General features: G+C 40.9%; 1 protein-coding gene across 1 annotated transcript in view; it reads left to right on the forward strand.

The window, feature by feature from the left end:
• The window catches only part of cntln (centlein, centrosomal protein), a 454938-nt gene that overhangs the window by 206188 nt on the left and 228830 nt on the right, over positions 1–19920 (forward strand). Inside the window, exon 14 of the mRNA XM_060846250.1 lies at positions 4239–4339. Within this exon, the coding sequence (XP_060702233.1) occupies positions 4239–4339 (101 nt within the window). The remainder of the gene's footprint in view (positions 1–4238; positions 4340–19920) is intronic.

The following is a 19920-nucleotide window of genomic DNA, read 5'->3' on the forward strand; positions in this document are numbered from 1 at the left end:
GAAATTCATACCACATATTACATGTCTATGTGAGAGGTAGAATGGCCTTTTGACTTGACAGTAGCATCTTGTTAGTGGTGAATATAATCTGTATTGCTGGAGTATAGTAGCAATGTGAAACAGTTTCATCTGTTGTTCAAATGTTTGGGATACTTTCCTCTACGCATTAATGTGAGGGAGACCAGGCACTTTTCAGGACCAAATGTGATGGCCTTAAGTCTGTTCATAACTTTGAATGAAATACAGTGGGAGATTATCTGATTAGAATCACAGAGATTTACAGCATGGAAACAGAGCCTTTGGTTCAACTGTGCTGACTAGATACTGTAAACTGATCTAGTCCTATATGTCAGCATTTAACCCATATTCCTCTAACCCATTCCTATTTATACACTCATTCAGATGCCTTTTAAATGTTGTAATTGGACCTGCCTCCACCACCTGCTCTGGCAGCTCGTTCCATAAATGCATCACCCTCTGCGTGAAAGGGTTGCCCCTCAGGTCCCTTTTAAATCCTTCCCCTCTCACTTTAAACCTGTACCCTCTGGTTTTGGACTCCCCTACCCTCAGAAAAAAAGATCTTGACTATTCATGTTATCCATGCCCCTCATGATTTTATAAAACTCTATAATGTCACCCCTCAGCCTCGGCTACATCGGGAAAAAAGTCCCCGCCTATTCAGCCTCTCCCTTTAGGTCAAACCATCTAATCCTGGCAACCCTTTTGAGTTTAACAACATCTATCCTATAGGAGGAAGCCAGAATTGAAAGCAGTATTCTAAAAGTGTCCTGTACAGCCACAATATGACCTCACAACTCCTATACTCAATGCACTCACCAATAATGGCAAGCATGCCTAATGTATTCTTCACCACCCTGTCTACCTGCGACTCCACCTTTGAGGAACTATGCACCTGCTCCACTAGGTGTCTTTGTTCAGCAACACTCCTCAGGGCCCTATCATAAAGTGTATAAGTCCTGCCTTCCCAAAATGCAACAACTCATATTTATCTAAGTTAATCTCCATCTGTCATTCCTCAACCCAGTGGTTTATCTGATCAAGGTCCCTTTGTTCGCTGAGATAACCTTTTTCACTGAACACTACACCATGTATTTTGGTGTCATCTGCAAACTTCCTAACCATACCTCCTATATTCACATCCAAATCATTTATATAAATTCTTTATCAATTTAGCAATTTAATTTCTGCCCATGCAGTATTGTTAGGGGTCAAGTTACAAGTGTGTGTTGGAAGCCCAGAGTCTCCCACACATATTGGAATTTGGGCATGTGATCACCCGTGATTTTCTATCCACTGAAATACTCAAGGTCAGTTTTGTCAATACATACCCCAGAATGCAAATGTCTATATCATAAATTGTCAAGTATTTAGTAGATAATACAAAAAATAGGCTGTCTGCAAAGATAAGGCAATGTGTCTTCTTGTCGATTTAGTAAATCTGAAATTGGTTTTCAGCATAATTGTTCACACAGTCGGGATTATTTAGCAAACATTGTTCAATCAAGGAATCACTTTTGTTTTGAGTTTTATAAGGACAGATTGGAAGGGTATGAACAGTACCTTGCTTGTATCTTGCCGCAACTGAAATCCAAGAAGTAAATGACACGGACATCTCTCATGCAACTTTGGTATGCAGATGACAGTGCTGTCTCTACTCTTTTGGAAGAAAATTTTCAAGCCTCACTTAAAGCCATCACAGAAACATCCGAAAGAATCGGTCTAAGCCTCAACTTCAAAGCACTCAAGTCCTTTACCACCCCATTCCCAGTCAAAGTTCCAGTCTTTCCTTCCATTAAAATCAATGGAAAAATTTTCCCAAATGTGGAATGTTTACCCTACCTGGGGTGCCACATCACAGCTAAGGCTGACATTGAAGTGGAGGTCCAACACGCCATCCATGAATGTCATCTTTTTGTGCTGAAGGTTGAGAGTCTTCAATGACAAACCACGTTCATGGTGACGCTGAGAACCTCACGTATAACGCAGTCATCCTTCCAGCTGTTCGATATGTCTCAGAAATTTGGACTATGTATAGACACCACCTCAAGGCCCTCAAAAAGTACTATCAATGCTGTTTGAAATGGATTCTCAGCATCAGCTGGGAGGACAGGAATACTAAAGTTAACATCATTGAAGGCACCAGTGGCATCAACGTCAGGGCCATGATAATTCAAAACCAAGTTTGCTGGGCTGGGTACATGTCTAGGATGCCTGAGATCTGTGCCAACACAAATTTTCTTTATCCAGATCATGGAAGACACTCACACAAGAGAAGGGATAAGAAAGCATTTTAAAGATTCCCTAAAGACTTAGCTCAAAAAGTTCAACATTGACATCAGTACAAGGCAGGCCCTCACTCAGAAAAAACTAGCATGGAGGAACCTCCTGTGTGGACGAACACAATTTTTGAGAATATCTCTTGGAGATAGAAGGAACCGAAAAGCAGCCTCAGAAAGGAATGCCAGTGATTTCAAGTCCAAAGACAGATCACACTTATGGAAATGCCTAGCAACACCAATGGTGAGAGATGCAGCTCTTGGATCGGGTGCAAGGACCCACAGAACCCATGATCACTGATATAGAATTTCCTGAATGGACTTGTTAATAAGTGATTGCTGATGACTAACAATAGGATGTGTCCGCTGACACTGCCAAAACATTCTAATTGTGCATGCATAAAGTTGTGTTCATGCTCCCTTTGAGAAATACCCTGCCAGTAAAAAATATGGTGACTAAGTAAGTTTAACAAAATAAGATTTTGGTAGTGCAGAACTTAAAACATTGTTAGAAAGAGACATTTTGTCTTCCACTCATCAGAATTGAAATGCAAGAAAACCAAGCTTAGGAAGGAAAGAACACATATGGAATTATGTAGAATGATAAGAGTGCACTGATTGGTTGGAAATTTGACTTGCTTGAAGATGCAGTTGGAGCAGTTAACATTTTAAAAGTTTCAATTTCATGTCTTTTCAGCTATGTTTAATAGAGGAAATATGTCGGATTGGCCTCAAAGTGATAGTTTTAATTTTTGAGTATGCAAAAGCCATTCTGATAAGATGTTTGGAATAAAAATATTTTTGATTCAGGTGGAGGCAATTCAGCTATTGAACCCTTATTGGCAGAGAAACGTTATCCAGTTTAATGCTACTATTTAGGTTAGTACAATGCCCTGTTGGTTACCACATGTCAGGTGCATATCCAAATAATTAATATGTGTGATGAGGGTTTCTACCTCCACAAACCTTTCAGACAATGAAAAAAAACCTTTTCAATGTTCCCTTTAATCATTTATCAATTACATTAACTCCTCTGATTATTGACCTGTCTAACTTCACTATAGGACCTCATATTTTTATACACCTGAATTTTGCATCTCCCTTTAGCCAGAATACACAGTGAGGACTGCAGATGCTGGAGATCAGAATCAAGATTAGAGTGGTGCTGGAAAAAACACAGCAGGGCTGGCAGCATCTGAGGAGCAGGAATATCGACATTTCGGGCAGGAGCCCTTCCACAGAATACACCCCCTGTCTAATCAAGCTTTGCTCATAGCTAACATTCTTAATTTCCCAAAGAATTTTCATAAATCACTTGTAAACCCTATCCTGTGCAATTACATCCTTTTTGTATTGTAGTAGTCTTAACTGTACATAGTATTCCATCTGTGGTCTAATGGGTTTCATACGGTTCTAGCATAACCTCCCTGCTTTTATACTGTTTGCTACAGCCAATAAAGAATATCCGTGTACCTAATTTGATTTGCCTCTGTACCTGTCTAGTTATTTTCAGTGATCTATGGAAAGCATTCCAGTATGTTTCATTTCCTGTACACTTCTCAGAATCTTTCCATTATTATGTATTTCCTTGTATTGTTTGTCCTCAAATACATTACCCCATAATTCTGCTAAATAAAGGAAATTATACTTGCAAGCATAATGGTTTCCATTTATGAAACATTTCTAGATGTGATTGGTATGAAAATGGTCAAATGTTATTATTCTTGATAAATCAGCTGTTCTTTTTAATATTGAGAAACTTTTCAGTTTTAGCTCTTTGTATTCACAATCAATTATCAGCTATTCAGTTATTTTCCAATTGTGCATGTTCTCATTCGTTTGATTTTGTTTCAAGTCACAAGTAGACCTTAGTTTTGTGCTTTAGTATTTGGGAGCTGTTTTTACGACTGCTAAGAAACAGATCTCTTTGTCATCTTGCAGTATGAACCTTGGTGAAGAGCTGGACCAGTTGAGGGTGCAGTCTGCTACGGACAAAGTTACCATTCAAGAACTGTCCATATGCCTGCAGCGAGAGCGAGAAGGTGGGGATCAGAATAGAGTTCAAGAATTTGAATTATTTGATATTCGTGTATTTAAATTACACCATTGCACCATCATATATTGTTTACAACTTCTTGGTGTTAAAACCTTTGTAGTAGGTTTTTGAAATAATGGGATCTAATAGTGTGGCTGACTTGTGTAACACAACTGTTTAGTCAACTAATTACATTTTAAAAATTTATCGATGTTGCTGGCTGAGTCGGTATTTGTTGCTTAGGCTAGAAGGTGGTGGTCAGCTGCCTTCTTGAACTACTGCAGTCCATGTGTTGACGATACTCCCATTGTGATGTTACGTAGCGAGTTTCAGTATTTTAACCCAGTGATGATAAACAGTGACATTTTCCAAGTCAGATTGATGTGTGATTTTCAGGGGACCTTGGAAATGGTGGCATTCCCATGCATCTCCAGGCTTTGGCATGGGCTTTCTAAGTGAAATAGGCAAACTGTATTTGACCGGGCTTTGGTAAGTCTTTGTAATGCATCTTGTAAGTGATATACAGTGCAGTGGATGCACTGGCTTGATGAAGGGAGTAAGTAATTATGGTGGTGGTTTGTGTGCCCACCTTGCTGGCTGTTTTAATTTCGATGATGTTGATCTTCTTGAGCACTTTGGAGCTATATTCATCCAGGTAAGTGTATTGTACTCCTTCTGATCTATACCTTACATACAGGGGAGAAGTTTTGGAAGGTGTGTTGAGTCACTTGCAGCAGAATACTCAGTTTCTGACTTGCTTTTATAGTCACACAAGAAGTGGGAGCCGGCAAAGACCACTTGGCACATTAAGCTTGTCCTGCCTTTCAATATGATCGTGGCTGACTGTTCGCTTTAACTCTATTTTTCCATCTCCTCCCCATGGCCTTTGATTCCCTACGGTACCACAAGTTTGTCTGAAATAAATGCAGAAATTGTTGGAGAAACTCAGCAGACCTAATAGCATTTGTGGAGGGAGAAGCAGAATGAACATTTCAAGTCTGATCTGAGTCTTGTTTAGAATGCTGCAGAATTTTCCTGTGCCTCAGTCTTAAATATGCACAGTGATGGAACATCCACAAACCTTAGAGAGTGATGATTCCCAAAATTTGCAAGAGATTTCTCCTCATTTCAAACTTAAATGATCAACCACTTTTCCTGAGCCTGTTCCTTCTTATTGTAGTTTCCCAAATCAGGGAAACAAATTTGCAGTATCAAAAACAGTGTCTATACTGGTCCAGATTTTTTTTGCTGGTGATGTTTAATATCAAGAAGTGGTAGTTAGATTTCTCTTGTTGGAGTTGGTCATGTCCTGGTACTTTTGTGGTAAAAATACTACTTACCACTTATCAGCTTAAACCTGATTGCAGTCCAGGTCTTGCATCAAGTCCAAAGAATAGTTACATTGGATCAAAATGCAAACTGTATCTCTCTTCACAGATGGCGCCGTGCTGAATTTCTTCACAGTGCTGAATTTCTTCAGCTCTTTCTGCTTTAATTTCAGATTCCCAATATCTGCAGTATTTTGCTTTTACTTGCTGCATGTGGGCATGACTGTGCTTGTATCAGAGGATTTGGAAATACAACTGAATGTTGTGTGATCATCAGCAGCATATCTGATCTTGTGATAGCTGGAAGGTCATTGAAAAAGTTTGAAGATAATCCTGCCTTGCATTGTGTGCTGACGGTCTGCTGCAGTGATGCCCTGAGAGCTAAGATGATGGGCTTCTTCGAATCACAACTTTTATTGAGTCATAAAGTCATAGACATAACACATTAACCTTTGGACTGTTAAGTCTGCACTGGTCAAAAGAAACCCATCTAACTACTCCAATCCCATTTTCTGGCACTTGGCCTACAGCCTTCTATGTCGTGGCATCGCAAGTATGCATCTACATTCTTCTTAAATGTTATGAGGGTTTCAGTATTTTAACCTAGGCAGTGAGTTCCAGACTTCCATCATCCTCTGGGTGAAAAAAATAATTGTTACATTCCCCTCTGAACCTCCTGTTACCTTAAATCTATAGCCCCTGATTATTGATCCCTCCACCAGGGGGAAGGTTCCTACTCATCTACACTGTTGGTGCCCGTCACAATTTTATACATCTCTATCATGTCCCCCTTTGTCTCTGACTCCAAGAAAACAACCCCAGTATATCCAATATCTCTTCATAACTAAAACTCTCCAGCACAGGCAATCTTCTCTGCACTCTCACCAATGTAATTATATCCTTCCTAGAATGTGGATTCCACAACTGCACATAATGGTGTAGATGTGGTCTGACTGTTTTACGTGGGTCCAGCATCACCTTGACGCAACAGGAGGCAACAGACAGGAAACTATAGGCCAGTTAGCCTGACCTTGGTCATTGCTAAGATCTTAGAGTCCATTATTAAGGATGAGATTGCAGAGTACTTAGAAGTATAGTCTCCTGGCTGCTAAAACACAGAAAGGTTGCTAACATGGCCATACAGAAAGGAATGCTGAATACACTGGCTAAGTAAAACACTGAAATTACAAAACATATACATCAGGCGTAATGCAAACGCAGCAGCAAGGTGCTAATGACATTAGTATAAATGGGAAGTTATTCTGGACAGACAACAACTTACCCACTAAACAAAGGAGAGCCCAGACAGAAAGGCACCGGAAAACCATCTAAAAGGTATAAAAGTAGGATTCACTTGCACACTTCTCTCTTGAAACCACTCTTGGAATTGTCTGAGGCCTTCTGCCAAGACCAGCTGACCATCCAGAAAACGATGAAGAAAGCACCTTTGCAGAGCCAGAGAGAGAGAGCAACAGTGTCAGTCTACAAGAGACATGGGAAGTATTGTAATCTTAAGGGACCAGATAGTATTAAAGATTAGTTTAGTATTAAAGATTATTGTAACTTTATTTCTAATAAAGTTGGGAGTGTTTTGTACTGGTGTTTTGTATTCAATGACACAAATGGTTGATTGAGTAGTGGACAGTGTGGAGGGCTGTTGTAGGTTGCAATGGGACATTGACAGAATGAAGAACTGGGCTGATAAGCGGCAGATGGACTTTGACCTGGAAAAGTATAAAGTGATTGATTTTGGAAGGTCTGATTTGAATGCAGAGTACAGGGTTAAAAGCAGGATTCTTGGCAGTGTGGAGGAACAGAGGGATCTCAGGGTCCATGAAAATGGATCCTTCAAAGTTGCCACACAAATTAATGGGGTTGTTAAAAAGGTGTATGGTGAGTTGGCTTTCACTAGCAGAATTGAGTTTAAGAGCTGCGAGGTTGTGCTGCAGCTCTATAGAGCCCTGGTTAGATCACACTTGGAATCTTGTTTCAGTTCTGGTCACATCATTATGGGAAGGATGTGGAAGATTTCGAGAGGGTGCAGAGGAGATTCACCAGGGATGCTGCCTGGATTGGAGGGCATGTCCTATGAAGAAATGTTGAGGGAGCTAAGGCTTTTCTCATTGAGCGAAGAAGGGTGAGAGGCAACTTGATAGAGATGTACAAGATGATGAGAGGCATAGATATAGATAGAGCAAATAGTCAGAGACTTTTCCCTGGGCAGAAATGGCTATCACAAGGGGGCATAATTTTAAGGTAATTGGAGGAAGGTTTAGGGGAGATGTCCAAGATTGGTTCTTTACACAGAGCGTGGTAGGTGCGTGGGATGCGCTGCCAGAGGTGGTAATAGAGTCAAATACGTTGGAGGTATTTCAGCGGCTATTGGATAGGCACATAGATGTTAGTAAAATGAAGGGCATGTGGGTTAGTTTGATCTCAGTGTGGGATAAAAGGTTGGCACAACATCAAGGACCAAAGGGCATATATTGTGCTGTTTTGTTCTATGTTCTATGTTAGTACTGGCTTGTGTTCATATTGATTTGACTGCTTCGGCATTATGAGACACCTGGGCAAGTTCATTCATAACATTCTGGTCGGAGTTGTCTAAATTGTGTTAACAAGAGACTGGACAACAATGGCCACATACAGTTGTATCAGCAAAGGGAAGTCATGCATGATAAATCAGTTAGAATTCTTTGAGGAAGTAGCAAGTAAGTTAGACAAGGCAGAGCCAGTGGATGTGATATATTAGGATTTCAAGAAGGCCTATGACAAGGTGCTGCACAGAAGGCTGCAAAATAAGATAAGAGCCCATGATGTGAGGGACAGAGAACTGACATAGATAGAACATTGGCTGACTGGTAGAAGGCAGAGAGTGTGGATGAAGGAGTATTTTCCAGGATGGCACTAGTGGAATTCCACAGGGATCATTTTTGTTATTTCACATTATTTGTTGACAATCTGGACAAAGGAACTGAGGCCATTATTCTAAGTTTGAAGATGACACAGATATAGGTGGAGGGACAGGTAGTATTGAGAAGGCAGTGAGACTGCAGAAAGGCTTGGATAGGTTAGGAGATTGGGCAAAGAAGTGGCAGATGGAATACAATATGGAAAACTGTGAGGTTATGTACTTTGTCAGAAAGAATAGAGGTGTGGACTATTTTCTAAATAAGGAACAGTTTCTGAAATCTGAGGCTCAAAGGATTCTCTTCGGGTTAACAGGCAGGTTTATTTCATAGGAAAGGAAATGCAATGTTTGCATTTATTTCAAGAGGGCTAGAATACAAAAACACAAATATAAGTACTGCTGAGGGTCTGTAAGATTCTGGTCAGACTGTATTCAGAATGTTGTGAGCAGTTTCGGCCTGAATCTAAGGAAAGATGAGGTTCACAAGAATGACCCCAGAGATCAAGGGCTTGTCATATAAGAAGCGGTTGAAAACTCTGCATCTGTATTCGCTGTGGGGGGATTTGATTGAAATTCACAGAATAGTGAAACGCCTGGATAGTGTGGATGTGGCGAAGATGTTTCTCTGAGTAGGAAACTCGAGGACCCACAGAAACAGAGTAAAGGAACAATTCCTTGGAACTGAGATGAGGAGGAATTTCTTCAGCCAGAGGGGGGGTTAATTTTTGGGACTCTGCCGCAGAAGGCCGTGGAGGTCAAGTCATTGAATGCAATTAAGACAGGCTAGATAGGTTCTTGATTAGTAGGGGATCAAAAGTTAGAGGGAGAAGTCAGGAGAAAGGGGCTGAGAAACAAATTAGTCTTGATCAAATGGCAGAGAAGGTCAATGGGCTGAATGGTCTAATTCTACTCTCTATACCTTATGGTCTTAAATTCTATACATAAGTTAAGAAAGGCTGGAATCCCATGCGCCATCTTAACCACTTTATCTACCTGTCCTGCTACCTTAAGGAACTGGTAGACATACAGACCAAGGTTCCTCTGATCCTGGGTGCTTCCCAGAGTCCTACTTTTCATCACTTTGGTCGGTTATAGTTTTAAGGAACTTGAAATGGAGAATGGTTCAGTGTTTTTGTTAAGAAACTGATTTCATCCCCTACCTATCAAAATTGTTTCTCGCTCTTCTAACCGCTGAGGAATATAAAAGTAGTCTTTTACTTGCTATTGCTATTATATCTTTGAAGATGTTTTAGAATGTTCCAGATTTGAAGCCAGTGAGTGAATGTGAGCTGTAGCTTGGTATAACAAGTTGAGGTCACAAATATAAGAACTAAGCTGCTGTTTGGTTGACAGATAGCTGCTTTGATCTTTGGGATGACAGGGTGATCTATTGTCACAGCTACTCCATAGAGAACCTCTTAAATTTCAGATTCCTGATTTGCTTTTGTTTTATTTTTAGACAAAATTGAAAGTTTTCAGTAGCCTAATTTGCAGCAGGTATTGTGCTTGTGCAGCTGTTGTGAACTTAATGCTTTAGGACAGTAATGAATAGCTCATTTGCCAAGTTAACCAGTTGTCAGCATTAATGGGATCTTCAGAGGGAAACTGTTTGTTGTTAGTTTTATCTTAGTGAGTGCCTATAACCAGAGAATGGAAGTTGTCTCTACTTATTAAGTTATTGTGTCGCTGAATACTTTTACATAAAAATCCATTTACAATTATTACTCCAGTGAGTTACATTGAGCTATTACAAATTATGGAGAAAAAATGGGCATTGAAACAATGCAATGTCAAACTGAGAAGCATTCTTATTATTGGCAAGTCAATTATAGGTGTTTTGATAAAGTTTCTTGCTATTGTTTACTAATTGTACCAAACTAGAATTGTGAATTCTCTCTGCACATGAGGCAAGAGTGTAATACAGTGAACTTTGGTCTTTTACACTATCTTGTGAGCCTTTTATAAACAAACCATTTTGATCTATAGTGGAGCTGAGACCTCATGTTCTTGATGTGATATTGCTTTCCTGATATAAGTTTGTAAAGACAAGATTTTATTGTCAAAGAATCCAATTATATATTGTCAAAAACGGCAACTGAAGTCAATGTTGCTGAATCTATCCAGCAACATCAAGCCACTTTAATGCTACAACTTTAACATTAGTGCATTAGTATGAAAGGTACATTGTAAATCTGGGGTCAGGGCTTTAACTGACTCCAAATCAAAGTGAAGGGGGACTTCCTGAATGAATGAATCATTGGTATGTACCTAAGTCCAGAGTAACAATTCTTCAAATTAGCATTAGTGCTAAGCAGGATCATTTATCACCGAAATTGCAGTTGTTTTGTAAACGTTGTGATTGAGTCATAGAGATGTACAGCACGGACACAGACCCTTCGGTCCAACTCGTCCATGCCGACCAGATATCCCAACCCAATTTAGTCCCACCTGCCAGCACCTGGCCCATATCCCTCCAAACCCTTCCTATTCGTATGCCCATCCAGATGTCTTTTAAATGTTTCAATCATGCTAGCGTCCACCATTTCCTCTGGCTGCTTATTCCATATACATACTACCCTCTGCGTGAAAAAAGTTGCCCTTTAGATCTCTTTTATATTTTTCCTCTCTCATCCTAAATCTATGCCCTCTAATTCTGGACTCCCTCATTCCAGGGAAGAGGCTTTGTCTATTTCTCCTATCCATGCCCCTCATGATTTTATAAACCTCTATAAGGTCACCCCTCAGCCTCTAACAGTCTCGGGAAAACAGCCCCAGCCTATTCAACCTCTCCCTATAGCTCAAATCCTCCACCCCTGGCAATTTCCTTGTAAATCTTTTCTGAACCCTTTCAAGTTTCATAAGTTCTCCTTGGCTTTATGCTGCTCTCTAACCTACATATTTTTGCAACTTAGTTTTTAAGTTGTTCATTTTTGTCAAAAAGCCAATGTTCTGTTATCAGCAATTTATTCCTCCTCTCCTCTTCTTTGGAACATTAACTTTTGTTGGATTAAGATTGCATCGGTGCTGCTATTTGCCCTTCAGTAGGTTGTTTCATTGGCCATTTTTCACACATTTGTGTAATAATGGAATAGAGGTATGGTACTATGTCAGATCTGAGGCTGTCCTCACTAGATATCCATGAGCGCTCTTCGAGCAATGAACCTCAAGACTAATTATGAGCTGGAACCTGAAAAAAACGCTCTCACTTTCCTTAATTAGAATCATGTGACCTTTAGTGTAAACTCAAATGACCATGAAAGGTTTTTTTAGCCTTGGTACAGTGTTTCTTCCAAACATCACCACTGTCAGTGCTAATCTTTCTCAGGTCCGCCTGAAATGTCCTGGTCTGGGGCCTGGCATTACAACTTGAAGATCAAAGATGTACCAAATAAATAAACAACAAGGTTAAAAGATTTAACGTGGAAATTAAAATCACTATCTTCATTACAAATTCCTCCATAGCTATGCTAATTCTTCTTCAGCCTAGTATCATTTCCCATGCACGTACCTATCCAGTCTTGAGGATTGAATTGAAAATTGACCAATTCTGTAGGGAATGGAAAGAACAAGTGCTGCCAGTGCAATAAATATGACAAATATACCATCCTAGGCTAGGAATGGGTAAAAGGTAAAGTCGCAATAGTTTTATCAGACCATTACAAAGACATGACTAGTTGTAGGTATAAACTACAAATTCATTCAAAACAAGGAGACTATACTATCTGGATTATACAAAGTGAGTACATCGTGCTTTATATTTTGAGAAATTTTCTGTACTGAACGAAATATTATCTCCAAAGCAAAATATTGCAATTGCAAATATTGAAAATTTGAAATAAAAGCAGAAAATTCAGGAAATGCTGCACAAATCAGGCAATGTCTAGAGAAAGGAAACAAATGTTTTCAGATGATCTTTTGTCAGATTGTGAAGACTTACAGATCTAAATTGTTAATTGTTTCTCTCTACATAGTTGTTATTGGACATGCTCAATATTTCCAACATTCTCTTAAAAGAATGAGCACCATAGTCCATGTTGACTTTTCCCATACAAGTGTCTGCCGTTCAGTTCATTCATTGTGCAAGAGCCTCATCAGTGCCCTGCTCATGATAATTGTGTGGAAGAATGGAGAAATGCTCCATTGCCATTTGTGTTGTTCATATCTTGGGTACCATATTTAGAATCCAGCTCCACAACACTTCAGATGTTGCTAGCCAGGAATCCTTCAATCTGACAGTGACCTGGAGAACCTAGAGGACTTGTTGGTTGAGGGAAGGGCAATGCTGTTTCTTTCATACCGCTATCGCCTTGTGGAAGCCATGCCACCAGATGCAACCAACCTGGTCGAGATGTGATCAGGGTCAGTGCCATGTCCCAAGTTTAAAGAAACACCTAGCAGAAAGAAAAAGATTATTGGCCTTTTTACTCCACAAGGGTAAATGCAACCATCTTCTCTCTGCTTTATCACATTCAGAGGACCATCACTCCTCAACCTGACTCCGTCACTGCACACACCTCTCACCAAAGCTCAAGAACTCTCAATGCTGCTTGCAGTATTCGTGTGATAGCAGAACAGCATAACACAGCAGAGTTTGCTTGATGTTAGCTCATGGAGGTTTTGACAGTACAGGAGTGTTTGTCGTTTTCCCTTGCGGTGTGTTCTCCTTATAAGAGGTAAGGAGCCAAATATCTGCCAATTCATTGCCACGTTTAGCTCTTTCAGACTGATTGTGAGCGATTTTTCCTGCATCAAGACAAAGAAAGAATTTGAATATTGTGGAAATGGACCAAGAAGCTTCAATAGTGATGCAGAAGCAGGAGATTGGATGTGTAGAAAGCATAAAGAGCATGAGGGGTTAATAGTTTGGGAGGATGAGGTGGGTGAAAGCCATTGAGTGGCCATTTTAAAATGCTAATTCATGGGATGTCTCTGGCTGAGTCACCATATACTTCCAATCCCACAGGGTCTTATGTTGCATTGATAGTGATCCTACCTCTGGACCAGGTGGTCTTTGTTCACGTTCCAGCTGTTTCAGAGGTGTATAAACATGTTAGAACACAGGTAGATTCAAGTAGCCATAATCTCAATTCCTAGTTGTCCTTGAGATGGTGATGATGAGCTGCCTTCTTGAACCGTTGATGTCCATTTGCTGTAAGTAATGCTCCTAGGGCAGGAGTTTCAGGATTTTGATCGCGCAACACAGAAGATCTCCCAAGTTTCTGCAGCCTTCCATCCTTCTAGATGGAAGTGATTGTGGGGTTGGAAAGTAATGTCTAAGAATCCTTGGTGAATTTATGAAGTGCGTCTTGTAGATAATAGACAGTGTTACTACTGAACATCTAAAGTGGAATAACTGAAAGTTTGTGGATGTGCCAATAAAGTGGGATGCTTTGTCCTGGATGGTGTCAAACTTCTCGAGTGTTGTTGGAGCTGCACTCATCCAGGAAAGTGGGGAATATTCTTTCACACTCCTGAAATGTGCCTTATGGATAGGCTTTGAGGAATCAGTAGGTGAGGTACTTTCTGTAGGATTTCTGGCCTTTGACCTGTTCTTGTAGTCACTGTACTTCTATAACAAGTCCAGTTCAGTTTTTGGTCAACACGAGCTTCCAGGATGTTGATAGTGGAGGATTTAGTGATGGTAATGCCATTGACTGTCAAGGGGATATGATTAGATTCAATCTTGTTGAAGATGTCATTGTCTGGTCCTTGTATTGCGCAAATGTTCCTTATCACTTGTCAGCCTAATCCTGGATATTATCCAGGTCCTGCTGCAATTGGACACTAACTGCTTCAGTAAGATCTGGACAATATCCAGGTTTAGACTGTTAACATGAAAGTGCTGCATTTAGCCAGCAATGAGGATGAGGCTTGTGGCGATGCCCAGACCTCCATGAGCAAACACCAAGTAAGTCTTACTGTGTTTTGTTGTGGTAACTCATTCTGATCCCGAAAAAACTTTTACCCCTTCTCAACTACTTTCCTCTTTTCTTTTATGCAAGTACCAGTTTGACCAGAAAGATGCCAGTGCTGCCCATATTCAGCTCTACATTCCCCTCTAAGTATGAAGTCACTCAATCTTTAGAGATTACACTGGCAAGACCTACACTCTCCAACAGCTCAGAGAACAACACCTCAGTGGTTTCTTGCTTTGGATTAGACTCGAGATCAAAGCTTGGTGAATTAATTATTGGCATGTCACTGCAGCTGGTTGAGGAAGAACCACCAGTTTGCTGGCACTCAGAGGATTGCTGGAGATCAGGCACCTGATCAGTTCCAGACATACAGTGATTCTGGGTCTTTATTGAATGTTCACAGAGTTGTCTACCAACAGCAAGCAGGTTTGCCAGACTTGGTCAGAAACAGGAGCAAAGATTGGAGAATCCACTGTTGTTATCAGTTTCCCCATGGTTTCAGCATGTCAGTGTCCAGCTACTTACAAGGACAGGTGAGTTACCACTGTAGAGATGCAAGTCCCGTACAGTCACTTTTGACCATATATGCACATAGACATGTGCTCCATAGTCATTGGTGCTCAGCCTCAAAAGTAAGGCAAAGCTCTCTTGACCTCACTGCAGGTGCCCTCTCCCCCTCAGGAAGACTGGTTGGTGTTAATAAGTATCTGATGGAGGACGAGACATGGAGCTACCCGGAAATTTCCTTCCAGAACAACGAGATGTCTGGCCCATCCAGCTCCTGCTTGACAGTGATGCTGAAGTTTGCAACTGTCCAAGCAAAGGATGGCAAGCCAGCTTCTGGGCAGCAAAATCTGAGACGGCCTGAGCCTTCTCAATCCAAATACCCCCGATGGTGACCCACCAGGACTTCCTGGCTGACTACAGTGCAGGCACCCTCCACCTCAGCTGCAAATGTTGCAGCTTAGATATAGTTGAAGAAAAAATAAAATAAAAACTTATTGTAGACACATAGGTATCACAGGTGACACTTTATTGTAAATAATCCTGCATTTTTATAAATTTTTGTTCATTGACACTCTTGAAATGTCCACTGTAATCTCTTTGTAGCTGTCAGATCTGAGAGACACCTGTTTGACATATGAGCAGCCTGTTCAGACATCCCAGGGATGAAGGAAGTTGTACTGGACAAGCAATGCTCATCTCTCACAATCAACTGTCTCCTTGCTTGCAGATAGCCTCAGATGACAGGGATCTTTGAACTGTCATGTTCATGACTGCAACCAAGGCATTACACATTAATGTGAACAACACAAAGGCCAAAATTATTGTGCAAGGATTGTACTAGGACCTGGCCAACACACATTTTCCACCGCACATAATCTTATGAGTGTGAGGTTTGCATCAGTGATTATGCACCACATCTCTGCAAACATGGTGCATTCCATCTTTCAGCTTTATAAGGAGGCACACTGCTGTTCAAAGCTGGGTGGTGAATAATTGGAAATTTGCATCTATACTTTCCCTCATAACTCAGTACCCTGTTGAGAGAAAGTGCATAAAGCACTGTCTCTCACATAGGTTAAATACCGTCCTGAAAGTATTTCAGGGCAATTTACCAATCTACATGAATTCTGAAATATTGAAGATTAACTGATGATGGAAAGAAAATGCCTCAGGCCCCACCCTGCTGCCTGTCAAGATGGATGGCATGCATTTCATTCAAGTTCCTTATACTGACTGAAGTCCTATAATCTAGCTCATCTCAGTGTTATGCCATGTGATTGCCCTATCTCACTGACTGCTGCAGGCTCCTGAATGGTAAGGAGGAACTGCTAAGAATAGTAGATATTTTAAGATAGGATCAGCAGAAGATACAATGCATACAAACATATGGGATAGAAAATATTTATTCATCAATAGAGAAGTTCAAGAAGTGCACAAATAACAGGTCCATATGTACTGTGGACTGATCAGAGGCTGCTTGCCATGAAACCAACAGAAAGTAACACAATGAAAGGAAGCACAAACCTAGATCTTTCTTCCTAGAAGTACTTGATAGTGCATAATACTGTCATGGTCTCTTGGATGTTTCTCCAGTGCAATGTCCTCATCCTCAGAGGGAATTCCTCATTCCCCCATTTTGTCTGTATCCATGGCACCCCTCCTTTGTCAGCTCCAATTGTGAAGAGCCCAGCATATTATATTGATGCAGGACACTTCTTCTAGGCTATACTGTAAAATGGTACTCGTGTGGTCCAGGCGCTGAAATCTCATTTATGACCCCGATTAAGTATAAATTGCACTTTATCTCCATTCTGCATAGGTCTGAGGGTTTTATAAAGGGGTTGCCTGTCATGCATGGAAGGCATAGCCTTTGTCTCCAATCAGTCATTTTGATCCTGAAGACATTGCAAGGTGCATTCGCCAATATGCAGACATCATTCTAGCTCCCACATACCTGGTGTACACTTTCAGAATCTGGCATCTAGAGTCACAGATGAGTTGAATGTTGATGGAATGCAATCCTGTTTGGTTGATTAAGTCCACAGGTTAGGCTCAAGCACTTCCAAAATAATGTAGGTGCAGTCTCTTGCGCTCTACACCTGGGAAAAGCCGGTGGTGTTGGCGAATCCAACTAATTAATCGTCTTGTTGTGAGGAATGTTTCTAATCTACCATAATTGGGAATAAATGACAACTTATAGAATAGAATCCATACCGTGTGGAAACAGGCCATTCGGCCCAGCCAGTCCACACCGACTCTCCGAAGAGTAACTGACCCAGACCCATTCCCCTCCCTTAATACGCTACATTTACTGATGACTAATGCACCTAACCTTCTTGAATACGATGGACAATTTAGCCCGACCAATTCACCTAACCAGCACATCTTTGGATTGTGGGAGGAAACCGGAGCACCTGGAGGAAACCCAGGCAGACACGGGGAGAATATGCAAACTTCACACAACAGTCACCCGAAGCTGGAATCAAACCTGGTTCCCTGGCAGCAGTGCTAACCTCTGAGCCACCATGCCATCCTTAGTCCTGACTTGCTGGATACATTTGTGATCAAGGATTGGGAGATAATGCACAGGTACCCAGTTTCCACTGGCCTAAAAATTCAAGATGTAGAGGTGCCGGGGTTGGACTGGGGTGGACAAAGTCAAGAATCATACAACACTGGTTTATAGTCCAAAGATTTATTTGAAACCGCAAACTTGCAAAACCCCCCGCTCCTTCCTCAGGCAGCTAATGAGAGAGACTAGTTAGAATGGAAGTGCAGGTTTTGATTGAGTAATATGTAAATCCCTGCCCCATGATAACTTCAGGTTTTGTCAGAATAAAGGTGACACCTTAGGTCAGACAATGCATTTTAAGTGTGAGGCCATATTTCAAGTCTGTTTCTGTCTCATCCTGGAGCCAGACTGGTTTTATTAACCTGATCAAAATTCAAGGCAGCTGTGATCTTGCTGTGCACGTGGTCATTCATTCCTTCTGAGTGCATTTCACCAGATGACACATTTCCATGATCTTTAGTCTCTGTCTGCACTGATGCTTGACAGCTGGGGATAGTAACAATGAGCTGTACAGTTGCGAGGTTTAATTATTCTCCTGAACCTCCTTTGTGGATCTTCACCTGCTGTTTCTCCCTCTGGAGGTTGTGCAGGAGGCACTGGTTCTTGCTGACCCTTCTGAGCTCGGTGATGATGTTTTAATACATACCTTTGTCAATGCTGCCATCTGATTTATGCAGGACCACAGTGTGCTGATTCCATTGCATAAGACTTTCAGATAACCTGTGGAGAAATGTGAGAAATAGGCATTAGACCACTAAAATTAGTCCTGATTTCTCATAGTAGTAGCAATATCGCAAGACTAGTAATCTAGAAGCGCAGGCTAATGTCCTGGGATTATGGGACAGATGGTGAAATTTGAATTCAACAAATACAAATCTGGAATGAGAAAAGCTAGTCTACTGGAAACCATGTAACCACTACCAATTATTTATAAATCCTGTCTAGTTCACTCATAAATGTCCTTTGGAGGAGGGAAATCTGCCATCCCTACCTGATCTGGCCGACATGCGACACCAGATTCACAGAAATGTGGATGACTGTAATCTGATGAGAGGTGGACAATAAATGCTGGCTTAGCCAGCAGTGCCCATACCCACACGAGTAAAAACAAAATCACAATGAAGCCTCAAGGTATAGCCTCACACATTGTGACCTGATGACTTCATGCCGGGAGAAGGAGCTATTTAACATTGCACAGATTTGTGCATGAGGCAGCTCTGAAGTGTCAGGTGTGAAAACTGATTCAGAAATGGCAAAGTCAAGTGAGATTTTCAAGCAGTGTCTGCATAGTCTTGAGTATCTGATATGACAGGGGGCCAACTAATACAAAATATGTAGTGTACTTGATGACGTGAGCTCATAATCTGTCATTGTCATGGTTGCCAAAAGAATAATCTTTTAATTTCCAATCAAATTTGATCTCAGATGACATTACAAATTAAGTGGAGAGATGATTAATACAATTGCTGCTAATACAATTCAATAAAAATCTTTTTTCAGGTTTTTATTAAATTCAAATTCCACCATCTGCTATGGTGGGAATGTAACCTGGGTTCCCAGAACATTCCCTAGCTCTCTGGATTAAGTCCAGTGATAATACCACTAGGGAGTTGCTTCCTAATAAATAATATTAATAGCTATTAAGACCATTAATAGCTAAACCCCCAGGAATGACTGTCCACTCCCTCAATGTGTTGGGAGGGCAACCGCACTAAGCATGGTCCATCCTCCAGATGAATATCTCAGCAGCATTCCCACTGATGCACCTATGATCCTCGTTGTGCCAGACCTGTACGATTTCCCGTGGCCCAGATCCTAACAACAATTATCTTGGACTCTATTCATATAAGAATTGACTGATCATAGTCAACTCCTGGATTGAGATCAGATGAACTCTTTGACTGAGTGTTGTCCTGACTAATTATTTCTATCCTTTGCTCCACTGAGGAATGGTGAATTTCAGCTAGGGCATTTAGTGAAAGCTCAATGCATTATGCAATTGTTACATAGGCTGCTGGCATATTTTGTGGATGTGACATTGACATAGCCCAGTGACACAACAACCTCTTTGACTGTTCAATGCTCTGAACAGTGTTGAATTCCCTCCTTTTCCCTCTGCGCTAAATCGTAATGCAAATAACAGAGGCTGGCAGTCTTAAAGTCAGTGCAAAGTGAGAGAGAATGCTAGTGAAGTAAGCTGTCCTCTATCATGCTTCTTGTGTAGATGCATAAGATGCATTTGTGTGTCTATTTGTGCAAAGTGACCTGGTAGAAGCAGACAAGTCCTAAGTCTCCCTGACCTCCAAAGTAATAGATTAGATTACTTACAGTGTGGAAACAGGCCCTTCGGCCCAA

The sequence above is a fragment of the Hemiscyllium ocellatum genome, chromosome 2 (assembly GCF_020745735.1).
Source record: "Hemiscyllium ocellatum isolate sHemOce1 chromosome 2, sHemOce1.pat.X.cur, whole genome shotgun sequence".
Classification (NCBI taxonomy): Eukaryota; Metazoa; Chordata; class Chondrichthyes; order Orectolobiformes; family Hemiscylliidae; genus Hemiscyllium; species Hemiscyllium ocellatum.